General features: G+C 40.2%; 1 protein-coding gene across 3 annotated transcripts in view; it reads left to right on the plus strand.

Moving 5' to 3' along the window:
* Cacul1 (CDK2 associated cullin domain 1) overlaps positions 1-22,255 on the plus strand; it is a 75,553-nt gene that overhangs the window by 22,635 nt on the left and 30,663 nt on the right. For all 3 annotated transcript variants that reach the window (XM_059255758.1, XM_059255767.1, XM_059255753.1), the window contains exons 2-3: positions 7,530-7,656; positions 8,996-9,098. In XM_059255758.1, coding sequence (XP_059111741.1) covers positions 7,530-7,656; positions 8,996-9,098 — 230 coding nt within the window. The remainder of the gene's footprint in view (positions 1-7,529; positions 7,657-8,995; positions 9,099-22,255) is intronic.

Raw genomic sequence — 22,255 nt, forward strand, 5'->3', positions numbered from 1 at the left:
GCATTTTTGGTTTCAATGCTAAAGAGTGATCAACCTGTTGAAATGTTAGGAGACAATAAAGAATTTTAAAACAACAGCATACTTGAAGTTAGTGTAGTTGAGAACAGAGTTCCCATTTTAAATACTTTTACTTTGGTGAGAGTTTGGATTAGTTTGGAGTTGGTACCATAATAGATGTCATGATAACCCTGACCATTTCATACATGTGCTGTCATGATGAGTTTTTGTTCACAGCTGTGTCTCAAGTTGAAATGTGATGATAGAAGTGTAGAGCTGTGTTGTGCAGTACACAACACTGTACTGTAGGAACAGATATTTCCATCTTGCTAGTAGCCACTGATCGAGTATTGGTTTCTTAAACTATCTTCTGTTGGAGGTGGGCCTACTCTCTTAGTCTATTTCTAGGGCAGAAATGGGTTCTAAGCAATAGAACAGTAATGATGTTTACAACTTTTCAGTGTCTGGGAAGAGCACTTCATTTGAAACAAAGTATGTTAGATAGTAGCAAATAGCTGGCTTGCTGCTTCCTTTCCTACCAGTGTATTTTTGGGGAGCAGCTGAATAGGGCAGAATTCCTAAGGAATGTATTAATGAGGACCTGAATAAAAACAAGATGCCAGTGTTATCTGTGATATGTTTATGTGAATATAACTCTAGAACCTATAAGAACAGTGACTTTATAGTATCCACAGCAGGCATTTTAAGTTCTCTATAGTGTCTCCAAACCCCCAAACTTAGAAGTCCCCAAATACCCAAAACCTTTTTCATAGAATTTGTCCAGGTAGAAAGAAATTTAGCTTCACTAGGTTTTGCTCTCTTCTATTGGCAAATCAAAACCTTACCAGGTAAGTGGCTCAGAGTTAGATTTTCTCTCCTCTGGAGCAGGCTATTTACAATGGACTGTTTTTGTTTTTAAACTGGCCAGTTCTCCTAGTAACTAAGTGTCACGGTTCTGTGTCAAGTTATTTTCTTTTTCTTTTTGTTTTGAGATGATCCTCCTGCCTCTGTTTCTGGAGTGCTCAGGTTGCAGGAGTGAGTGCACCTCCCAGGGCTTTGTGCCTGCTAGGCAAGCCCTCTACCAGCTAACTAAGCTACACCCTAGCCAAATTATGTCTCTTTAAAGCTAGGTTTTACTTCTTAAACGCTCCCTTTTGATTATTAGAATAATGTGGTGATATATTGTGTACCCTAATAAAATTTGCCTGAATGTTCTAATTGCTAAAATGGTCTTTTAGTTAAAAAAAAAAAAAAAAAAAACCAAAAAAAAAAAAAAACAAAAAAAAAAAACCAAAAAAAAAAAAACCAGAGCCAGATATTGGGGTCAATGTTGAAAGATCAGAGAGACAAAGGAACAAGTCACTGCCACATTTTACCTCTGAAGAGCCTGAAAAGCCTCTAGTTCCTGTCTCCTCATGCCTTATATACCTTTCTTTGCCCAGCCATCACTTTCTGGGATTAAAGGCGTGTGTGCTTCTTAAGAAAAGGCATGAGATCTCAAGTGATGGGATTAAAGGTGTGTGATTCCCAAGTATTGAGATTAAAGGTATGTGCCACCACTGCCTGGCTGTGTTTTTCTCCTAGACTGAATCAATCTCATGTAGTCCAGGGTGGCTTTGAACTCACAGACACAGACAGATTTTTGCCTCCTGAGTGCTAGGATTAAAGGTGTGTGCCACCACTGCCTGGCTTCTATGTTTAATTTAGTGGCTTGTTCTGCCCTCTGATCTTTCAGGCAAATTTTATTAGGATACACAATATATCACCATAGAATACATATCTTGTTTTTATTTTGACCATCTGTTTCCCTTATTCCCAAGGACTTCCTTCCCACTCTGAAGGTTTTATTCTTGGCCTTCAGCTCCTCTGTCTAGTACTTCAAAGAGTTCAGTCAGTCCCTTTTGATGGAGGGAACAGAATGTACTGCCTGATATTATGTTTTGAGTAATGCCAATTGATTGGCTTGTTACTGAGATGAACAAGCTATGATAACAAATGATGATTTTTTTTTTTTTTTTTTTTTTTTTTTTTTTTTTTTTTTAAGAAAACATCCCCTTTCTCCCTGGTCCATTCCACCCGATGTAAACAGGTTTTTTTGTTTGGGCTGCTTGCTGGCAAAAAAAAAAAAAAAAAAAAAAAGACACAGATACTTACTATTAATTATGAAAGCTTGGCCTAAGCCTAGGCTTGTTCCTAACTAGTTCTTATAATTTAAATTAACCTATATTTTTTAATCTACGTTCTTTTACGTGGCTTGGTTACCTTTACTCTGTACTGCCCATCCTGTTTCCTCTCCATCTGCCTGGTACTCCACCTTCTTCCCAGAGACCTCTGTGTCCCTGGAAGTCCCGCCTAACATCTTCCTGCCTAACTGTTGTCTAGTTCTTTATTAAACCAACCACAGTGACACACCTTCACACAATGTACATATATCCCACAACATTTCCCCCTTTTTGTCTAAATAAAAAGGAAAGGTTTTTAACTCTAATACAGTAAAATTATATACAATAAGAAAAACTATCAAGTAAGAATTACATTTACAATGTCCAGTCCATTTGTATTTGGGAAATTCAGAGAAAATACTCTATTATCTATCCTATATTGGTGAGTCCAAATTTTTGTACCTGATTTACTTTTTATCATAACTGAGGAAAACTGTAATTATAACTATCTAATCTTCAACCCCATCAGAGACCCAAGAAGGATACAATATTACCTGAGTAAACAGAAATGCAGAGCAAGCAAATTCCAGAACTAAGAAACAACAGAGACATCTGACTGTCTGAACAGTCACCCCAGGGTTCCTCTGTAACATTGAGGCATCCAACTTTGGTCTACGGACCTAAAATATCTGACGGACTTTTCTGTGAAGCAGGAATTTTGAAGGACTCTCCTACCTTGTCTAGGCAAAGTTCGGCAGTTGCCTTCTTTTGTGTCCTACTTGTTCAGTTTGGACAGCATACTGTCAGCAGTTGAGGCAAGGGCAGTTTCTTGCCCAAATGGCTAGCTTTGCCACAACAAAAACAAATTCCATATGGAGGTTCTTCAATGCCCATCATCCTTTTTTTAAATAAATTGGTGCTGCCAGGAGCAGATGTATCTCACTGTCATGAATAGCCTAGAGTACCTAGTCATTAGTTATAGTTAATTTAAAAAGCTGTGTTTTAAATGTAATTTAGCTTGCTAAGCTTGGCTTATTTTAAAATTGTCGTTACCAATTCAGAGAGTCAATACTATTTAAGGTAGCTTTCTTGGTGGGGAATAGGGGTAACAAGTGGAACTTTGGTGAGTTTTTATGAAAGCACTTCTGCCTCCTCTTTTAATATTGTCTTTGATATATTTCTACATTTAATTGACCACAGTGAAAGATGACAGACCACTTACTAGCAATCCAGAGAAGAAAATAGGTATGACTTTCCCTGGCTACACTGAGCTGTATGTGATGTGGGCCCATGGTTCTCAAATTTAGGCAGTCTTGAGCGTCATCGATGAAGGGAGTGTTGAACAGATTCTAGGGTCTCTTCCAACTCCAGTGTTCTGATCAGGCCTAGGGTGGTAGACTGGCTGCTTTTGTGTGTCAACTTGGCACAAGCTAAAATCATCAGAGAGGAGGGAGCCTTAGGTGAGGAAATGCCTCCATGAGAGACATGTTTTCAATTAGTGATCAGTGGGGGAGGGCCCAGCCCATAGTGGGTGATGTCATCCTTGGGCTGGTGGTCCTAGGTTCTATAAGAAAGCAGGCTAAGCAAGCCAGTAAACAGCAACCCTCCATGACCTCAGCATCAGCTCCTGCCTCCAGGATCCTGCCCTATTTGAGTTCCTGCCCTGACTTCCTTCAGTAGTGAACAGCAGTGTGGAAGTGTAAGCCAAATAAATCCTTTCCTCCCCAACTTGCTTTTTGGTCATGGCATTTCATCATAGCAATGGAAACCCTAATATGACAGGTGGAGTCTGACAGTTCCTATGACAAACTGCCTTCCCAGTGATGCTCCCTCTGTCATCAGGCTTCGAGAACCACTGTTGAAGTGTTTGCAGTAGCTAGACCAGCCTGGCCAAAGTGTTGAAGTCTTCAGTAGCTAGACCAGCCTGGCCAAAGCACAAGAAGTAAATGCAAAAGGATTGTGGAGTAGGACCACCTTGATTTGCAGTAGCCTATGTGAAATGGAATTCCAAACAGGAAATAGTATGCCTTGGATTGTTTCTCCAGTAAGCACTTATTTTGTTAGTCCACTTCACAGACTTTGACTACCCATCAGCAGTTCAGAGTTGGGGCACTAGCTTTTAATTTCTTCTCTATGGTGCTTGTGTCAAAACACCACCTTCCCATCCCTGCACTCTGGCAGGGTTTCTCTGTAGTCCTAGCTGTCCTGGAACTTCCTCTGTAGACCAGGTTGGCCTTCAACTCAGATTCACCTACTTCTGCCTTTGGAGTGCTGGGATGAAAGGCATGTGCCATCACTCCTGGCTTGTGCCAAGTTTTAAAAAGTTAATTTGGTTGATGAAAGTGCCTGCCATGAATGACATATTTCTAATAGTTTCCTAGTTTTTGACAGGGGTATAGTATCTCCCAAGTCCTGGGTTCCACCTCTTCATGTTTTAGACTTAGTTTCCTTTTGTTGCAGTAATGGTCAGTTTAACTACTTTTGCAGTAGGAGTCAGGCTGTGTGAGTTTGCTATCTTTCCCATATGTATTTTGAGGCTTTGTGGCAGTTGTTTTAAAAATCACACGTTTTATTTTGAATTGGAATGTCTCTTTGTGAACTCACATCTTCTAGTTTACTTACTTTTCATTCTTTTTATTGAGACAAGATTTTTCATCATACATTCCAGGCTGGCTTTGCACTTACTATGCAATTCAGACAATCCTCCTTCCTCAGCCTTCCAAGTGCTAAGATTGCAGGAATGCACCACTATGCCAGTCTATATAAGAAACACTTTTTTTTTTTTTTAATCAAAAGTTAAGGCATTGAACTTGGGGCCTCATACATGCTAGGTGAGTTGTCAGCCACTGAGCTTAAATTTTCTAAATAGAGATATTAAGTCTTTAGAATAATTGTCGTTCCCCCCCCCCCCCCCCAGTTTTGAGGAGAGTCAAACCCAGGGTCTAATACATGCTAGGCAAGTGCTCTACAATATATTGTTGACTCTGTGATTCATTTGTTAATTAGACTTGTCACATCTCCATTTCATCTTTACTTCTGTAGCCTACAGCTTTGTTGATTCATTGTATGGTGTACAATTCTTTTGGTTCTGATACAGATAGAGTGGTATATTGTTATTTCAGTTCCATACAAAGCATTTCAATGCCCTAAAGATATCTGTTAGCTTTATAAATAAGCTCTTCCTTATTAGTAACTCCCTGGCAATTACTGACATGTTTTTATCCTTATAGTTTTCCCTATGTTACTATTATATACACAGAACTCTTACAAATATGGAGACTTTTGGATATGGCTTCTTACATTAAGTACTGCTCCCCACACCCAATGATGTTGATAACTGGACCCAGGGCTTCTCATATACTAGACAAGTATTCTACTGAGTTACATCCCCAAAATGTACTTAAGATTATGCTATACTGAAACTGAATATGTTGGCATACAGCTATAGTCCCAGTATCTGGGAGGCAGGGGCAGGAAAATGAGCAGTTGAAGGTCATTCATGGCTGCATAGAGAGTTTGCGGGCTACATAAGACCCTGTCTCGAAACAACAAAACAAAACAAAACAAAAAAACTATCATTTTGTCTTATGAGTCAATAAGTCATTCTTTAAGTGCCCTTTAGTATACCTTTTATAGCACTAAAAGTGAATTGATTTAGAGACAATTGAATAAAATGAAATATATATATATATAGATATATCTATATATATATATCTCCATCCATATCCTTAATGGCTAAAGTTAGATGTTAGTAATGTAATAGTAAGGCTTTCCCTGACCTGGCCTCTCTGTCTGGAATTAGCCATGTATTCTGGAGGAAGCCACTTAACCTTGCTTCCCAGTTTTTGGTAAAATGAGCAGTAAGATACTTGATCTGGAAGTTATTACCTCTTATCTTCCTGGATATCTAGGGATCCTTGGGTAGCTCTTTTTTTTTTTTTTTCTTGTCTTCCTTTTCTTTTTATTAAGAGATTTTCTATTTGTTTTACATATCAACCATGGATTCCCCTGTCCTCCCTTCTCTCACTCCCCCCCAGCCTCCCCCCCCAACCCACCCCCCATTCCCACCTCCTCCAAGGCAAGGTCTCTCCTGGGGAGTCAGCAGAGCCTGGTACATTCAGTTGAGGCAGGTTCAGTCCCCTCCTCCCGGCACCAAGGCTGAACAAAGTGTCTCAGCCTAAGCACTAGGTTCCAAAAGGCCGGCTCTTGCACTGAGGACAAGTCCCGGTCTCACTGCCTGGAGGCCTCCTAAACAGTTCAAGCTAAACAACTGTCTCACTTATCCAGAGGGCCTGGTCCAGTTCCATGGGGGTTCCTCAGCTATTGGATCACAGTTCATGTATTTCCACTAGTTTGGCTAGTTGTCTCTGTACTTTTTCCAATCATGGTCTCCATATCTCTTGCTCATATGATCCCTCCTCTCTCTCGTCATTTGGGCTCCTGGAGCTCCGCCTGGGGCTTGGCCGTGGATCTCTGCATCTGCTTCCATCAGTCACTGGTAGCTCTTTTTAACATTAGTATCTTATTATAAAACACCTGTTATCCCTGGACTTAGGAACAGCTTGCTAAGGCTTTGAAAGGATCCATGATGAGGGTTTGAGTCTGTCCATTGAAATGAAATGAGCCTTCAGTGCAAGGTTTCTAGGTCATTGTCTTTTTTGCCTTGGGCTTGTTAAGTTCCAGGTATGTCTGAGTGGTACTGTGATACCATAAATCTCAGTACATTTTATGGGAGCCTCTTTTGGGACTACAGTGTTATTTAAATCTCTGGCCCTGTAGTTCAGTCATTAGGTAGATCCCCCCCCCCCCCCCCGGATGTCTATAAAGATTAATTATGGAAGGCCACAGTTCTTGGAACCTTCTTGTAGTTCATTGATGGCTCATTATGTCACATAATTGTGACAATCTGTATTTGAGGATCAGGGTATATTTGAGAATGCTTCACTGATCATAGAAACTTACAGCAAATTGAGAAAGTAGCCAATGGCTGCTTGTGTGTGTGTGTGTGTGTGTGTGTGTGTGTGTGTGTGTGTGTGCATGCGTGTGCTTATGCTGTCTCTCTTCTGCTCATTCTCTCTTTCTATCTCCTCTCTCTTCCTTTCCTCTCTTTTCCCCCTCACTTCCCCCCTCTTCTTTTCTTGAGACAGTGTCACTGAGCTGTCTAGAGTTCACTATGTGGATCAGGCTGTCTTAGAACTCAGAGATACCTGCCTGCCTCCGCCTCCACCTCCTAACTTTCTCTCTCTCTTTTAAAATTGGAATGGGATGGGTAAGTTATAAAAGAATAGATTTTTTTAAATGAGTATACACTTGCTATGATTTGTATTTCCATGTTGCATATAGTAATGTTTATTTTACTTTTATTTGTAGTAATGAATGTTATAACAATTGAAGATTATAAGAGCACATACTGGCCAAAATTAGATGGTGCCATAGATCAACTTTTAACCCAGAGTCCTGGTGATTATATACCTATATCCTACGAACAGATTTACAGGTAAGTCACCATTTAATTTGTTCAAGTTTGAATGGAATTTGATTGCTGACAACATGAATGTGATATATAAAGTATGTAAGATGAAGTTGGATGTATATATTCTCCACCTAGTGGGTTGGAGGTTTGGTTCAGAAGTGGTATTCAAATCAAGATAGAGTATATACCACACTATTAACTTCCACCTCTGCTTGATTGCTTGCCTGTCATATACAATGAAGAACCTCCCAGGCCAATGAGAAAAACTAGTGGAGTATTTGCTGTAAAAATACATGGTTTTAGGAGACCCTAAAAATACATCCTGTTGATGCTTACTGATATGTAGTTCTAACTCTCTTCAGCCTTTTGTTACCTGGCTCTCGGTAAATGGAAGCAGTAGATTAGGAACTGGGGTGAAAAAGGAGATCAGCACAGTGACAGGAAGAAGTGACAGCTATGTTGTTCCTCATGACTGGTGTACAAGGAGGATGTATTGTAGCACAAATCTTAAAGAGTCTTATTAATAAAAACAAACCTGTAGCTGGGTATTGGGGTGAATGCTGAATGATCAGAGAAGCAGAACAAGCCACAGCTAACCTCACCTCGACAACTCAGCTTATCCTGTTTCCTCAAACTGGAAGCCTCTGAGTCCTCATCCAGAATGAATCTCAGCTGAACTGCTGCTCAAAAGCCTAAAAGCTTAACCAGACTAGTTCCTGGTCCTCAGCCTTATATACCTTTCTGCCCTCACTTCCTGGGATTAAGGCTCACTTCCTGGGATTAAAGGCATGAGTCACCATGCCTGGCTGTTTCCAATGTGGCCTTGAACTCACAGAGATCCTAGATGGATTTCTGCCTCTGGAATGCTAGGATTAAAGGCGTGTGCTACCACTGCCTAACCTCTATGTTTAATATTGTGGCTGTTCTGTTCTCTGACCCCAGATAAGTTTATTAGAGTGCACAATATTTTGGGGAACACAGTAACACCATAATGTATTGCAAATACCTTTGTGAGTTAGAAACTTTCTCTTTTCTGGTTTTCACTCTCTTCCTTACTTTGACAAGTATTTTTAAAAAAAAGTGAGAGAGAAGCTGACTTATAAGGAGTTACCACATTCAGACTATAGATCCTCATTTTGGATTATTTTATGCTTATTTAATGTGTACTGTCCAGGTTATTTGAAGTTAGTTTGCAGTGTCCTTCCCATCAGAACACTGACTGGGGAGGGTAGATTTTTCTTCCAGTTTCTGGTTGATCACCTATTGTAGGTTGGTGAGTTTTATTTTGAAAGTGTGCTTTATCATGGGATTGTGGGGAATGCTTCTTCATTGACTTGGTTTCTGTGCCTGTTTCTTCTTGCAGTTGTGTATATAAGTGTGTATGCCAGCAGCACTCGGAACAGATGTACAGTGATCTGATTAAAAAGATAACCAGTCACTTAGAGCGAGTCTCCAAGGAGCTGCAGGTAAGGAGCTGAGTGCATCAGTGTTTGCTGCTTTGAGTGTTTGTGGTGGGGTGGAACTAGGCTGTCTCATGAACAGTTGGGATCTTGTTAATTTGATTTACCACACAAGTATATACTTTCTAGTTGGATAACTGACTAAATGATCTAACCTTTAGAATAAGTTGTTTGTAAATTTGACATAAATTATGAAACTTTTTATTTGGAATATATTTCAGTTCATAACTGATACTACAACATTAGCATTTCTTTTATTTAAAACCATGTTCTCTGTTAACTTTACTATCTGGTGAAATTTTAAAAAAAAATAGATCCAATATATTTTAACTTCTTTTTGGAATTTGTGTTAGCGTTCAAGAGTGAGTGGTTTGCCTCCTAGTTTCTAACACTTGTAGTATGAACAACTGAAACTATTTGCAAACCCTTACAGAAGATCTTCATATCTGGGAAACAGCAGAAAACCCTCAGTGGGGTGCCTGACCTCAGACACTAGCTTCATGCTAGAGCCAGGTCACACATGGATTCTGGTGTAGAAGTAATAGGGCCTAGAGACTCACTCAAGTAGGTGACCAAGGTTCACTCCAAGGTGAGGAATAGCTCCAACAGTAGGCTTTGTGTGTGATATTGTTTCTCACTCACCTTGTAGGTTTTTTTTTTTTTTTTTACATTTTATCTTGTGTGTGTATGGGGGGCAGTGTGCACATGTACCACGGGGTGCCCTTGCTACAGTTGGTTTTCTCTGTAGATATAATTCTGAATGGTTTTATTAAATAAGAAACACAGAGCCAAATGCAGAGTTAAAAGCCCAAGAGGTTAGAGCAGTAGCCAAGAGCTAAGACCAAAACCGCCTTCTTACCCCTCGCTGTCATCCTTCCCCTCAGAAAGAGACCTACTTCCTGTGTGTCTGTCTTTTTATTGACTTTCTGTTCTGCCTTCTCATTGGTTGTAAACCCAACCACATGACCTCCTCATCACTGCCTGTCTATATAGACCTCCAGGTCTCTATGGTTGGTATTGAGATTAAAGGCGTGTGTCTCCATGCTGGTGGTATCCTTGAACACACAGAGATCTGCCTGTCATATGATCGGGATTAAGGGCGTGTGCTACCACTGCCAGATTTCTGCTAAATGGCTTGCTATTAGCTCTGACCCCTAGGCAACTTCATTTATTAACATACAAATAAAATCACATTTCAGCACAAATGAAATACTACCATATTTCTCCTTTCACTGTGTGCATCCCAGGGCAAACTTAGTTCATTAGAGCCGGTGTCAGGCATCTTCTCATCTTTACATGCTGAGCCACCTCATTGGCCCAAGGTTGTTTATTTTTTTTTCCCCTTCTTTTTTCTCAATTATTGACAGCGCTACATTTTATAAAATATACAACTTTGCCTATTATGTTTTTCATCTTTTTGTAACTGAATACACCATAATTGTTAACAAATATATTTACTGCCTGGGTATCATGTGTCAGTTGTACATGTAACCCCATGACTGTTTATTATGCCTTAAATAGTTTGCTTTTAATTCTGGACTCACCTTTCTCCCCAAACTCCCTAAAGGCAGCTTGCTGCTCTGGTCTGTCTGTCCTGTGTCCTTTTGATTGATACTGATTAATCTTTAGGTAGCTTTTAAACTAATAACACTTGGATGAACAATCAGTCTGGTCAGTAATGTCATCTTGTTGTTCATAAAGATACCAGGTTAGACTCCCACATTTTAGTTATATCTGTGTCGGTTTGTGTTTCCTCATCCAGCTAATACAACATTTTATAAAACTAAATTTTAACTTCCTATTAGGAAAGACTTACTAAGATTAAAACAAGATAAAGGTGCTGTGCTCTTCTTTTTAGTATTTAAAAAACTGTCAGTAAATGTAAAGGTATATATGATGTAAAATCAGGGGATTTATTTTTTGTAGCTAGAGTTTTCCCCAGTCCTCCCTGGCCCACGGTCAGGACAAATCTCTCTCACCCGACAGGCCGGCAGCTGCTCAAACCCAACCAAGTAAACACACAGAGACTTATATTTCTTATAAACTGTATGGCCGTGGCAGGCTTCTTGCTAACTGTTCTTATATCTTAAATCAACCCATTTCTATTAATCTGTAAGTTCCCACGTGGCTCATGGCTTACCGGTATCTTAACATCTTCTCATGGCGATGGCTGGCAGGGTCTCTCCTCCTCAGTTTTCCTGTTCCCAGAATTCTCTTCCCTGCTTGTCCCGCCTGTGCTTCCTGCCTGGCTACTGGCCAATCAGTTTTTATTTATTAACCAATCAGAGCAACACATTTAACATACAGAACATCCCACAGCAATTTTTAGAGGCCATACACATCCCAATGAATCTGAAAAATGCTATTTTCTTTAAATTTTTTTCCTTGATGTTCTGGGGATCATATACTCAGGGTCTTGTGCATGCTAAGCAATTGCTCCCCCACTGAGCTGTTCTTGGCTTTCTTGAGACAATCTCACCTGGGCTTCACCTAACAAACACCTGCTGAATTACAATTGTGCCAGGCCACCAGTGATCCTTCTGCCTTAGCTTCCTGGGTGCTGGGATTATGGGTGCACCCCACCCTGCCAATGTTTAATTGACATTTTTGGAAGATGGTAACCAGTTTTAAATAGCTAGTTAAAGTAGGTAACAAAATGGGGACAGAGTGGGAGGACAGGGAGGGAGATACCATGATAGATGAGGACATAATGGGAATAGGAAGAGGCAGGGTGCTGGGGAGGCTCTCAGGAATCCACAAGGATGACCCTACCTTGGTCTGCTGGCAATGGTCCAGAGGGTGCCTGGACTGGTCTACTCTGGTGACCAGTCTAGTGAATAACCTAGCTGTCATCATAGAGCCTTTGTCCAGTGACTGATGGAGGCAGATGCAGAGATCCACGGTCAGACACCATGCTGACCATGGGAATCCAATTGATGAGAGAGAGGAAAGATACTGCAGGCGAGGGATGTCGAGATCATGATGGGAGGACGTGCAGAGATGACCGGCCACCGTAGTGGAAGCCCATGAACTGTGGACTGGTGGCTGTGGAGCCCCCATGGGACTGGACTAGGCCCTCTGGATACGGAAGACAGTTGTTTGGCTCGAACTGTTTTGGGGGGCACCCAGGCAGGGGGATTGGGATCTGTCCCTGGTGCATGGGCAGGCTTCAGGGAATCTGGTGCCTGTGGTGTGACGCCTTGCACAGCATTGGTACAGTGGGAAGGGGCTTGGACCTGCCTAGGCTCAGTGTGCCGGGATCTGCTGACTCCCCATGGGAGACCTTGATTTGGGGGATGTGGGGATTCGGGGTGGCTTGGGAGAGAGAGCTGGGGGGTGGGAGGAGGGAGGAGGGGGGATCTGTGGGTAGTATGTGGAGTGAATAGAAAATTTCTTAATAAAGAAAAATGAAAAAAAAAATGGGGACCTCAAACCCTGGTCCCAGCTTTGTCACTTATTAGTTGTAGGCCTTTTTATTAAACATGTTAAAATCATCTTGTCAGCTTGTTCAGCATTAAGGTGAAGTAGCTTTATTGAAATATCTGTGGTCCCTTTACACTAAGTTGTAAGATACCCTTTTATCTTCTGCTTCCTGCCTTGCAAAACCTTCTTTCTCAGTATTATATTCATTTCTGTTCACCTACAGAGAGCCTTCCTGGAATTCTTGTCCAACCCTCAAAATAATACAGAACAGAACAAAACAGAATAAACAGTTGGCATTTGTTTATGGACTCCTAGTAACAAGCCTGTTAGGGCTGTGGTTGTGTTACTGTCTTTGTATTCATGTCCAACTACTTCTCTGGCTCATGGGAAGCAAGGACTCTGTCCTGTTTCTCTTTTTAACCTTAATATCTGGCACAACCATAACTCAGAAAACACTTGCTGAGTGGATGCTTGTCAGCTGAGTTTGACTTGTACCAGTAGTAAAAGTATCATGACTAGTCTTTTGATAACTGATTTTCATGTTCTCTGGATGGTTAGGTAGTTTTCATGGGGACCAGAAGACTATGACAAGTCTTACAGGGCAGGACATTGTATTTGGGTGGAGCATGTTATTTGCAACCTGGTTTTTAAAATTCTTGAGCCAGAGTAGTATTGTGGGATGAGTTGCATTTGGCAGATAAGCAGAAATTGAGCATTGCAGTTGACAGATCAATGGGTTGGACCCACAGGGCATCAGCCTCTGTCAGGGGCATCTTAAAATAGCTACTGGTTTGACTTATTTATCCATATTTAAAGGCACATTCTGTTGGAGACACTTATAAGTGCCATGTGAAATAGCATTCTGTATTTATTTTTAGTATTGACCTAAAAGCTAGAGAATATTGTTTTCAGATCTTAATAAATTAGTCTGTAAAACCTAAATATTTTGTAGGGTAGCACAATCTTAGTGTTTTAAAACACTTACTCCACACTCCCACATATACCTTTCATTTTGGGATAGTGTCTTTTCTACCCCTTCAATAACTTAAAAAGTTGCTTGTTGTTGAATTGGTAAAACAAATAGCTAAACCCACTTAGTATTCTTCTCATTTGTTGCTTCACTTGATGCTTGTCTATGTTCTATTTGAGATTGTTGGGACAGTTTATCCTGCCTAGTTTTCTTTTTTTTTTTTTTTTAATCCCTCTTCCTATAGTTTCTGACTACTTTAAATGCCATAAGGAAATTCAGATTTAAAAAATTTTTTTTTCTGTATCTCCAGAGTATTTGAGTTTTTAGTTTTTTTGATTCTCAAATTAATGGAACTAGTTATATACAGAAAATTGTTTTACCAGTTTAGCAAATACTCTGCTTAGTTTTTGTTTTTGTTGTTTGTTTCTGAGACAGGATCTTAGTATGTAGCCGTGACTGATCTGGAACTTGCTAGCCCCAGAGAAATCTACCTACTTCTGACTCTCCAGTACTGGAATTAAAGGCGTGCACTGCCATTCCTGGCCTAGCTGCTTAGTTTTGCAAAGTTCTGTTTAAATTTATAGAAATCACTATACTTGGGCTGAGGGCCTGGAGCAGGACTTTGAACATGCCTGCTGAGTTCAAATTACTTCTGATAGATACGTCACATTCATGGCTAAGTTGGAGTGCCTCGATCCAACTCACCTCTCTGGCTTGAGATCTCACGATCTCACATTCATATTTGGGTCCTCTTTCTCTCTCCTTTTGCTTTCAGGTTCGATCAGTTAGTAGGCTCTCATACTAATTCCTGCTGATACCTGCTCCAATGCAGTATTCTTTTGTTTGCCTTTACAGGCTCTTCATCCAGTTGAATAATGTCTTAAGAATCCCTAAATTTGTGACCATATATTCTGTGGTGTGCATACATGCATGTGTATGTGTTTGTATTTGAGACAGCACCTTACTGTGTAATCTCAGCTGGTCTCAAACTTACAGAAATCCACCTGTCTCTGGTTGCCAGTTCTGGGATCAGAGCTGTTCATAACCATGCATACCTAGCTTGTGGCCATATGTTCTTGTTCAGAAACTTAAAGACTCCACCACCTGTTTCAAGTAATTATAGTTAAATTCTTAGTCATTATTAAAAACAAAACAAAAACCCTAAAACAAAAAACAGCTGAATTGGTTTATTAGTTGCAAGCATTTCTGTTGGGAAATTGGATGTAGCTAGCACTTTCTGTCCCAAGTATGCAAGGTATTCTGTTAGGTACAGTGGGAACGTCCCTGATAAGAAGATGTGATTTGGTTCACTCCTGCTGAACAGTTTTCAAAAACAAGACCAGAACTCAACAGAAAATTAAGGAATTAGAGGGCAAATATCTGAGATGAGGAAACTTAGGAGAGAGGAGCTTGACATTTGAACCATCTGCCTGCTAGGGCCGCCTACCTATTCTGGAAGGGGAGGAGACCACTGTATTCCAAAATATGTGCGTGGACTCTTCTGTTGAGCTGCATCCCCAGCTTTGGACTGTGGAATTTAATAGAACTCTGATAGACTTAAGGGGAAGATATAAAATTGACCATCAAAGTTCATCAAACTGAAGGAATAGATCCCAGTAACCGTAAGAATGACAAACTGTAGACTGACTTCTTCATGCTTTGATTATAATGGTCTAGACTTGCTGGCACCTTTAGTCATGAGAAGCAAAAGTATATTCTCTCTGGAGAAAATAATTCTTCCTTAGGCATGAATTGTTAATAATTTTCATAATCATTGTCTGGCATTCAATTAGAAATAACCAGAGTTGGAGAGTTAGATAATTGTAAAGTCTTAAGAAATATCAGATAAGAATTGATAATTCATCACCAGTAGTCTCTTTAAAGAAATATTATAGAGCATTCTTCTGATAGAAATATGTCTCGATATAATGGTTTTTGCATTATCTTGTTATATTTTATTTTGTCATATTTATTTGTTACCTCTTAGAAGCCTGCTCTTTTCTAATGAGAGACAGAAAGGGAGTGGATCCAGAGGGGAGGGAAGGTGGGAAGGAACTGGGAGGAGTAGAGGATGGGGAAATTGTAATCAGGATATATTGTATGAGAAAACAATCTATTTTCAATAAAAGGAAAAAAAAGAAAAAGTATTCTTATGATAGAAGGATGTTTATAGGTAAAAATTTGGTGATTCATATTGGTGTGAAGAACAGTAACAAAACAGGTAAATTTATGTAAATTATGTTTCTGTTTTTACATTAATTTACTTGTGTGTGTATGTGTATGTGACATAAAGAGCCGTCTGGAGAGAGGGAAGGGGAGGGGAGACTCACATACTACAGTGCACATGTAGCAGTCAGCATAGTTTGCAGGAGTTGATTAACTTCACCATGTCAGTCCTAGGGATCAAACTAAGGTCTTCAGGCTTGGCAGCAATTACCCTTACCCATTGAGCCATCTCATTAGCTCAAATGATCCTAATTTCTTAGAGGGTATAAAAGATACATGTAACTAGAACTCATGACAATAATATATAAGGGTTTGGAAGCAAATTGATTTAAGATGTTCTAAGGACCTTGTATTATTTGGAAAGTAGCAAAGTATTAATTTATTTTAGACTAAAGTAAGGCAAAGATACAAACTGTAAACTTGTGGTAACCTCTAAAGGGGACTAAATATAACATGATAATAGAGGGAGAAAATATAGTAATTCAAAAATAATCAAGCCAAGAAAGGGAGGAAAAGGGCACAAAGAACAGATGAGGCATAGACTAGTAATAACTTAAACTTCAGTCTGTCTGTCATTATATGAAATGCTGAAAGCTAAGTGCTGCATAAGAAAAAGCAGTAACCAGAAGCATGGAATCCTGCAGCTCTACCAAATGTTGCTGCCAAGAGGCACAGCTGAAAGATATGGATAAGGAAACAGAAAAATTGAAAGTAAATGTTGGAAATGTTAGACAAGGCTGAGGAGATGGCTCAGTGGGGAGTTTTAAGTCCCTAGAGCCCATTCATAAGACAGACATATAACACCAGTGCTTCTGTAGGGACATGGTGGAAGACAGGAAAATCTTTGGAGGCTCATGGGCCAGGTAGTTTGGTATGCATCAGAAATGATGATGATGGGGGCTGGAGAGATGGCGCAGTAGTTAAGAGCATTGACTGTTCGTCCAGAGGACCCAGGTTCAGTTCCCAGCATTCACATGGCAGCTCATAATTTTCTGCAACTCCAGGTACAGGGGACCTGGCACCCTCACCCAGGCAGGTAAAATACCAATACACATAAAATAAAAGTAAAATAATTAAAAACATGATGATGATGACAATAACAGCAAAAAGAGGCTCTATCACAAACAAGACAGAAGATGGGGGTGTTTGTTTTAAGAAAATATGGTTTAGAATACAATTTAAAATGCTAGGTTAGAAAACAGTGAAGTTTTTGGAAAATCAAAGGCCTTAGCATTTATCTCAAACAACAGATGAGACCTAAAGAAAGCATTAAAACACGATGCCAGCTTGTTAGACCACTGCATTGTTTATAGCCACCCAGATAACCATGGTTCAGAGCAGAAGGAACATGCTGCTTAAAATCAAAAGCCAACCAGTCCCAGCCTGGTTAAGGCAATGAAGAAGATGGCGGCACCAACGAAGTTTTGTCATAGAGGGGACCAGAGGACTTGATGGGCAGAGGCTGCTCTGTGAGAGATGTGGGCTTGCCCAGGTCTTAAGGAGTAGTCCTGTGAAGAAAATAGGGAAGGGTGTTCCAGTGGGGTTGGCAGGGGAAAGGTAGACTAGATTCAGATGGTAGAAGCCCTTGAATGCCAGGGATTGTGTATTAGAGGATCAGTGTCATAAGATGGATTGGAGTAGGAAGGATGGGATATGAGGAAGTGCTGACTGTGGTGACCTGACAGGTCATCTGTAATTCCAGCATCTAAAAAATAAAAATCTGAAAGAGGATGTCTTTTCATAAATTTGGCATCCAAACTCATGTATTAAAACTTGATCTAGAGGCTAGAGAGATGGCTCAGTGGTTAAGAGCACTTGTTGCTCTTGCAGAGGACCAGGGTTCCATTTTCAACACCCACATGATGGCTTACGATCATCTGTAACTCCAGTTCCAGAGATTTGGATGCTTTCTTCTGACAGCTTTGAACATTAGGCTTGCGTGTGGCACATATGCATACATGCAGGCAAAACACTCATACACATAAAAACCAGACAAAACTTGATCTAAACTTGTGTGAACAATTTACTGGGACTCTTCTTAACTTTTCTCCTAGAAAAAGCAGTGTGTGTTCTCAGGCCCTACTGGGTCTTTAAATAATACATGATTATGTACTACAATGCCTTCTAAATTTGCCAAGCTCTGAGTAAACTAAGGTATACACTTGGCCCTGGGAGTCTTGACGAAACCATGGACCAGTTGGTAATAAAAAGGAGAAAGACTGGCCTGGTCTCATAGTTCCAGACTATCTAGGGGTACATAGAGTAACTTGGGTGCTTAGAAATGATACAGCTGCAGAACCCAGGGATCATTTCTGTTTAAAGAAAATGTTAGGTGCCCATTAGAGATGGGGAAATAGAAAGTCAATGTTTTAGAATGTTTGACTTTACAAATATTTAATGTCTATATGCTAGGCCTTGCTAGTACCTAGAAGCTAGGGTTACAGAAAAATTACAGTATGGCTTTATTCTTTAGCTCCTTTTAAGGAAAAGGTGTAATGATCATTTTAATACTCTGAAATGTGAAGAGTGACAGGGTAGGAAGATAAACTGAGTTCCAAGTCCTGGCTAATTTTCTCTGCTGTGAAATTTCTCAAATTTATCTCCCACTTCCCATCTCATTAATTTAAGCCTCCTTGAATGCTTGACTAGACAATAAGAAAAGATATCTTGTATCTTGGCTTCATACTTTCCCCTAGTCCGTTTTGATTTTCAGACTTCTTATGCTACCTTTTTTTAGCCCTTTGACTCCATTTCCCTCAAGAGCAAAGCCATAGCCTTTGATGAGGAGTTCAAGGCTCCTTCAATGTTGAACGTTCCCTGAGAATTGCATAGTATTTTCTAATATCTACTTGTTAACACATACCTTACCACTAATTTCAGGACATGTTAGTTCCTACTGAAAGGACTCTGTTGTGGAATATTTAACTATGTAAAGATGTGTTACATTTGTTTATGCTGCAGAATATTACTTTAACTGTGTAAAGGTGTGTTACATTTGTTTATGCTGCCTTTGTTAATGATGTAAAGATGTGTTACATTTGTTTATGTTGCATTTGTTTAATTATATAAAGATGTATTGCTGTTTCACCTTGCCTGCCTGGTCTAATAAAAAGCTGAACGGGCCAGTAGCTAGGCAGAAGAGGGATAGGCTGGGCTGGTGGGCAGAGAGAATAAGTAGGAGCAGAAATCTAGGCAAAAGGAGAGAGAAGGAGAAGAGAACAAGGAAGAAAGAGAGGGACAGGCCTCCGGCCAGACATGGAGACAGCAGGAAAGTATACAGAAAGATATACAGGAAGGGGGTGGTGGGGCAAGGTAAAAAGCCCTGAGGCAAAACGTAAAGAGAAACAGATTAAAATAAGAGTTAAGCTAAGGCCAAGCATTCAAAACTAATAATAAGTCTCAGTGTCATGATTTGGGAGCTGGTTGGTGGCCCAAAAGAAAAAGCCTGCTACAGGAATCTATTAGTCTATTTATTTATTTATTTATTTATTTATTTATTTATTTATTTATTTATTTATTTATTTATTTATTATTCATTTTACATACCAATCACAGTTCCCCCCACCTCCCTCAACGCACCCCAATCCACTCCTTAGTGGGTAAGGCCTCCCCTGGGGAGTCAACAATGCTTGGCATGTTCAGTTGAGGCAGGACCAAGTGCCTCCTCCTGCCCCCCCCCCCCCAATCAAGGCTGAGCAAGAGACAGAGGACTTGAACTTGTGGAAGCACATGGACACTAGATTGACAGCTAGGGAGCCTGCATGGGACCAAACTAGGACCTCTGCATATGGGCAACAGTTTCGTTGCCTGGTCTGTTTGTGGGACCCCTGGCAGTGGGACCAGGATCTATCCCTGGTGCATGAGCTGGCCTTTTGAATCTATTACTCTTTAACAGTCACTGTTTTCCTCCCCTTTGCTCTTGGCAGCCACTGAACTTGTTCTATAGATTTTGCCTGTTTTGGATACTTCAGACAAATACATCATACAGTATGTAGCCTTCTGGTTCTGGTAGTACAATGTTTTCAAGGCTTAGTCATACTTGATTAGTACCCCATTCCTTTTTATGCCCAAATGATATTCCATTGTAAAGACAATGACTGTTTGCTTAAGCTTTATTGTAGGTAACTGGAATTTCCCCCACCTTGCTTTCAATAATACATTTGAAATTAACAGCATTTAAGATGAATTGTTCTGTTGTACTCCAATCTGGGTAATGTAATTTAATTTAATGACTATAACATTCTTTATTTTTAAAGCTGTCTTAAATGATGATTCCACATTAGACGTGTGTGTGTGGTGCAGAATCTACTAAAACAGCTATGAAGCACTTTTCCCCAAGCAATTTTGTTGATAAGTTTGATGTACTTGGTTGAATTGCAAGTATATCTCCACTTTAATCACCTGAGCATTGTGGCTTTCGATGTAGTTCATAGTCACTGACCATTAACAGTTGCTCATTTTCAATCATTTGGAGCTTGTACTGTGTATTACCCACTGAGCTGTTTAAGCAGAGACTGTTTCCAGGGAAAAACAATAACGAAGTGAGGGGAACAGCACAGATAATGCTGCATTCAGGTCCTGATAAGGAGCAACCAAAAACAGAGCCGGGGAGGGGATAGTAAAAGTTTTCATTTTTAAATCTCTAGACAGAACTTTAAATTTACTTCTTTATATTTTATGTGCATTGGTGTTTTGCCTGTATGTATGTCTGTATGAAGGTGTCAGATCTTGGGAGTTACAGTTGTGAACTGCCTTGTGGGTGCTAGGAACTGAACTAGAGTCCTTTGGAAGAGCAGTCAGTGCTCTTGACTGCTGAGCCATATCTCCAGCCCCCTCTTGCTGTGGGATGTTCTGTATGGCAAATGTGTTGCTAATTAGTCAATAAGTAAAACACTGATTGGCCATTGGCTAGGCAGGAAGTGTAGGCGGGACAAGGAGGAGAATAAAGCTGGGAAGTGGAAGGCTGAGTCAGAGAGACACTGCCAGCCGCCACCTTGACAAGCCGCATGTGAAGATGCCGGTAAGCCACGAGCCACGTGGCACAGTAAAGATTAATAGAAATAGGCTGAATATAAGAGTGAGAGCTAGACAATGATAGGCCTGAGCTAATGGCCAAGCAGTTTAAATAATGTAAGAGTCTGTGTGTTTATTTGGTCGGGTATGAGGGGCTGTGGAACTGGCAGGTGAGAGAGATTTGTCCTGACTGTGGGCCAGGCAGGAAAACTCTAGCTAGACCCTCTAAACAGCACTTTATAGAAGTGTTTATCAGCTGTTTTAATTAAAAAGAAGTTGACTGGGTACACTTAAAATAATATAATAAAACTAGTAATTTTGGTACCTTTTAAGATAAATATATCTTGGTTTCTAGTTACTATAATTGACAAACCAATCAGTAATGAAATTAGTTGAAACTAAGCCATAATTAGTCTTAACTTTATTCAGACTGTACAAACACTGACTTATATCAGTCTTCTTACCCAACTGCCAGTAAAGGGCCAGCCATGTCTTGGTGTTAAGATCACTTTATTCAGACTGTACAAACACTGACTTATATCAGTCTTCTTACCCAACTGCCAGTAAAGGGCCAGCCATGTCTTGGTGTTAAGATCTGGGCAGGATGAGTTGGCTGTTTGAAACCTGGGGCCTATGCAGGGTCCCTTGGCTCAGCATGGGAGGAGGGGACTGGACCTACCTGGACTGAGTCCACCAGGTTGATCTCAGTCTGTGGGGAAGGCTTTGCCCTGGAGGAGATTGGAATGGGGGGCGGGCTGGGGGGAAGGTGAGGGGGGCGGGAGGGGGGAGAACAAGGGAATCTGTGGCTGATATGTAGAACTGAATTGTATTGCAAAATAAAAATTAAAAAAAAAAAAAAAAAAGATCTGGGCAGGTGTTGCATTGCTATTTGCTTTTTGCCCAATGGGTGGCAGTACAATCCAACTGGTTGCTTACAGCTGTCTTAGCCAAAAAAAAAAAAAAGCCTTAATTTTTAGTTCTGTTGAAGTACATAGTGTGTCTTAAAAACAAAAACAAAAACAAAACAAAGACCCTCTTTGCTTCCAGTATACTGTTTTTTCCTTACTAGACCGAAGATTTTAGGTAATAAAATTATTGGGCTGGAGAAATGGTTTGGTAATTAAGAGTACTTGTAGTTCTCATGCAGGACTGGAATATGGTTCTGCCACCTACATTGGGCAGCTCACAACAGCCTGTAACTCCAGCTCCAAGAGGTCCTGATGCATTCTTCTAGACTCCATGGGTACCCATGCACATGTGGTCATAGGCAAACACATACCCCTCTACTTACCTTAAAAGAAAATTGCCTGGTACCCTTTCTTCCTAGATCTCAAACAAAATATATATCATTACCAATTATTGAATCATTCACTTGTGAATAATGAAGGCTTTTCTGAGTAAGTTATCTGGAAGTCTTTTTTTTAAGATTTATTTATTTATGTAAGTGCTCTGTCTTCCTGTACATCTTCATGAGAGAATAGGGCATCAGATCCCATTGTAGATGGTTCTGAGCATGTGATTGCTGGGAATT

This window comes from Peromyscus eremicus, chromosome 1 (genome assembly GCF_949786415.1).
Source record: "Peromyscus eremicus chromosome 1, PerEre_H2_v1, whole genome shotgun sequence".
In the NCBI taxonomy this organism is placed as follows: Eukaryota; Metazoa; Chordata; class Mammalia; order Rodentia; family Cricetidae; genus Peromyscus; species Peromyscus eremicus.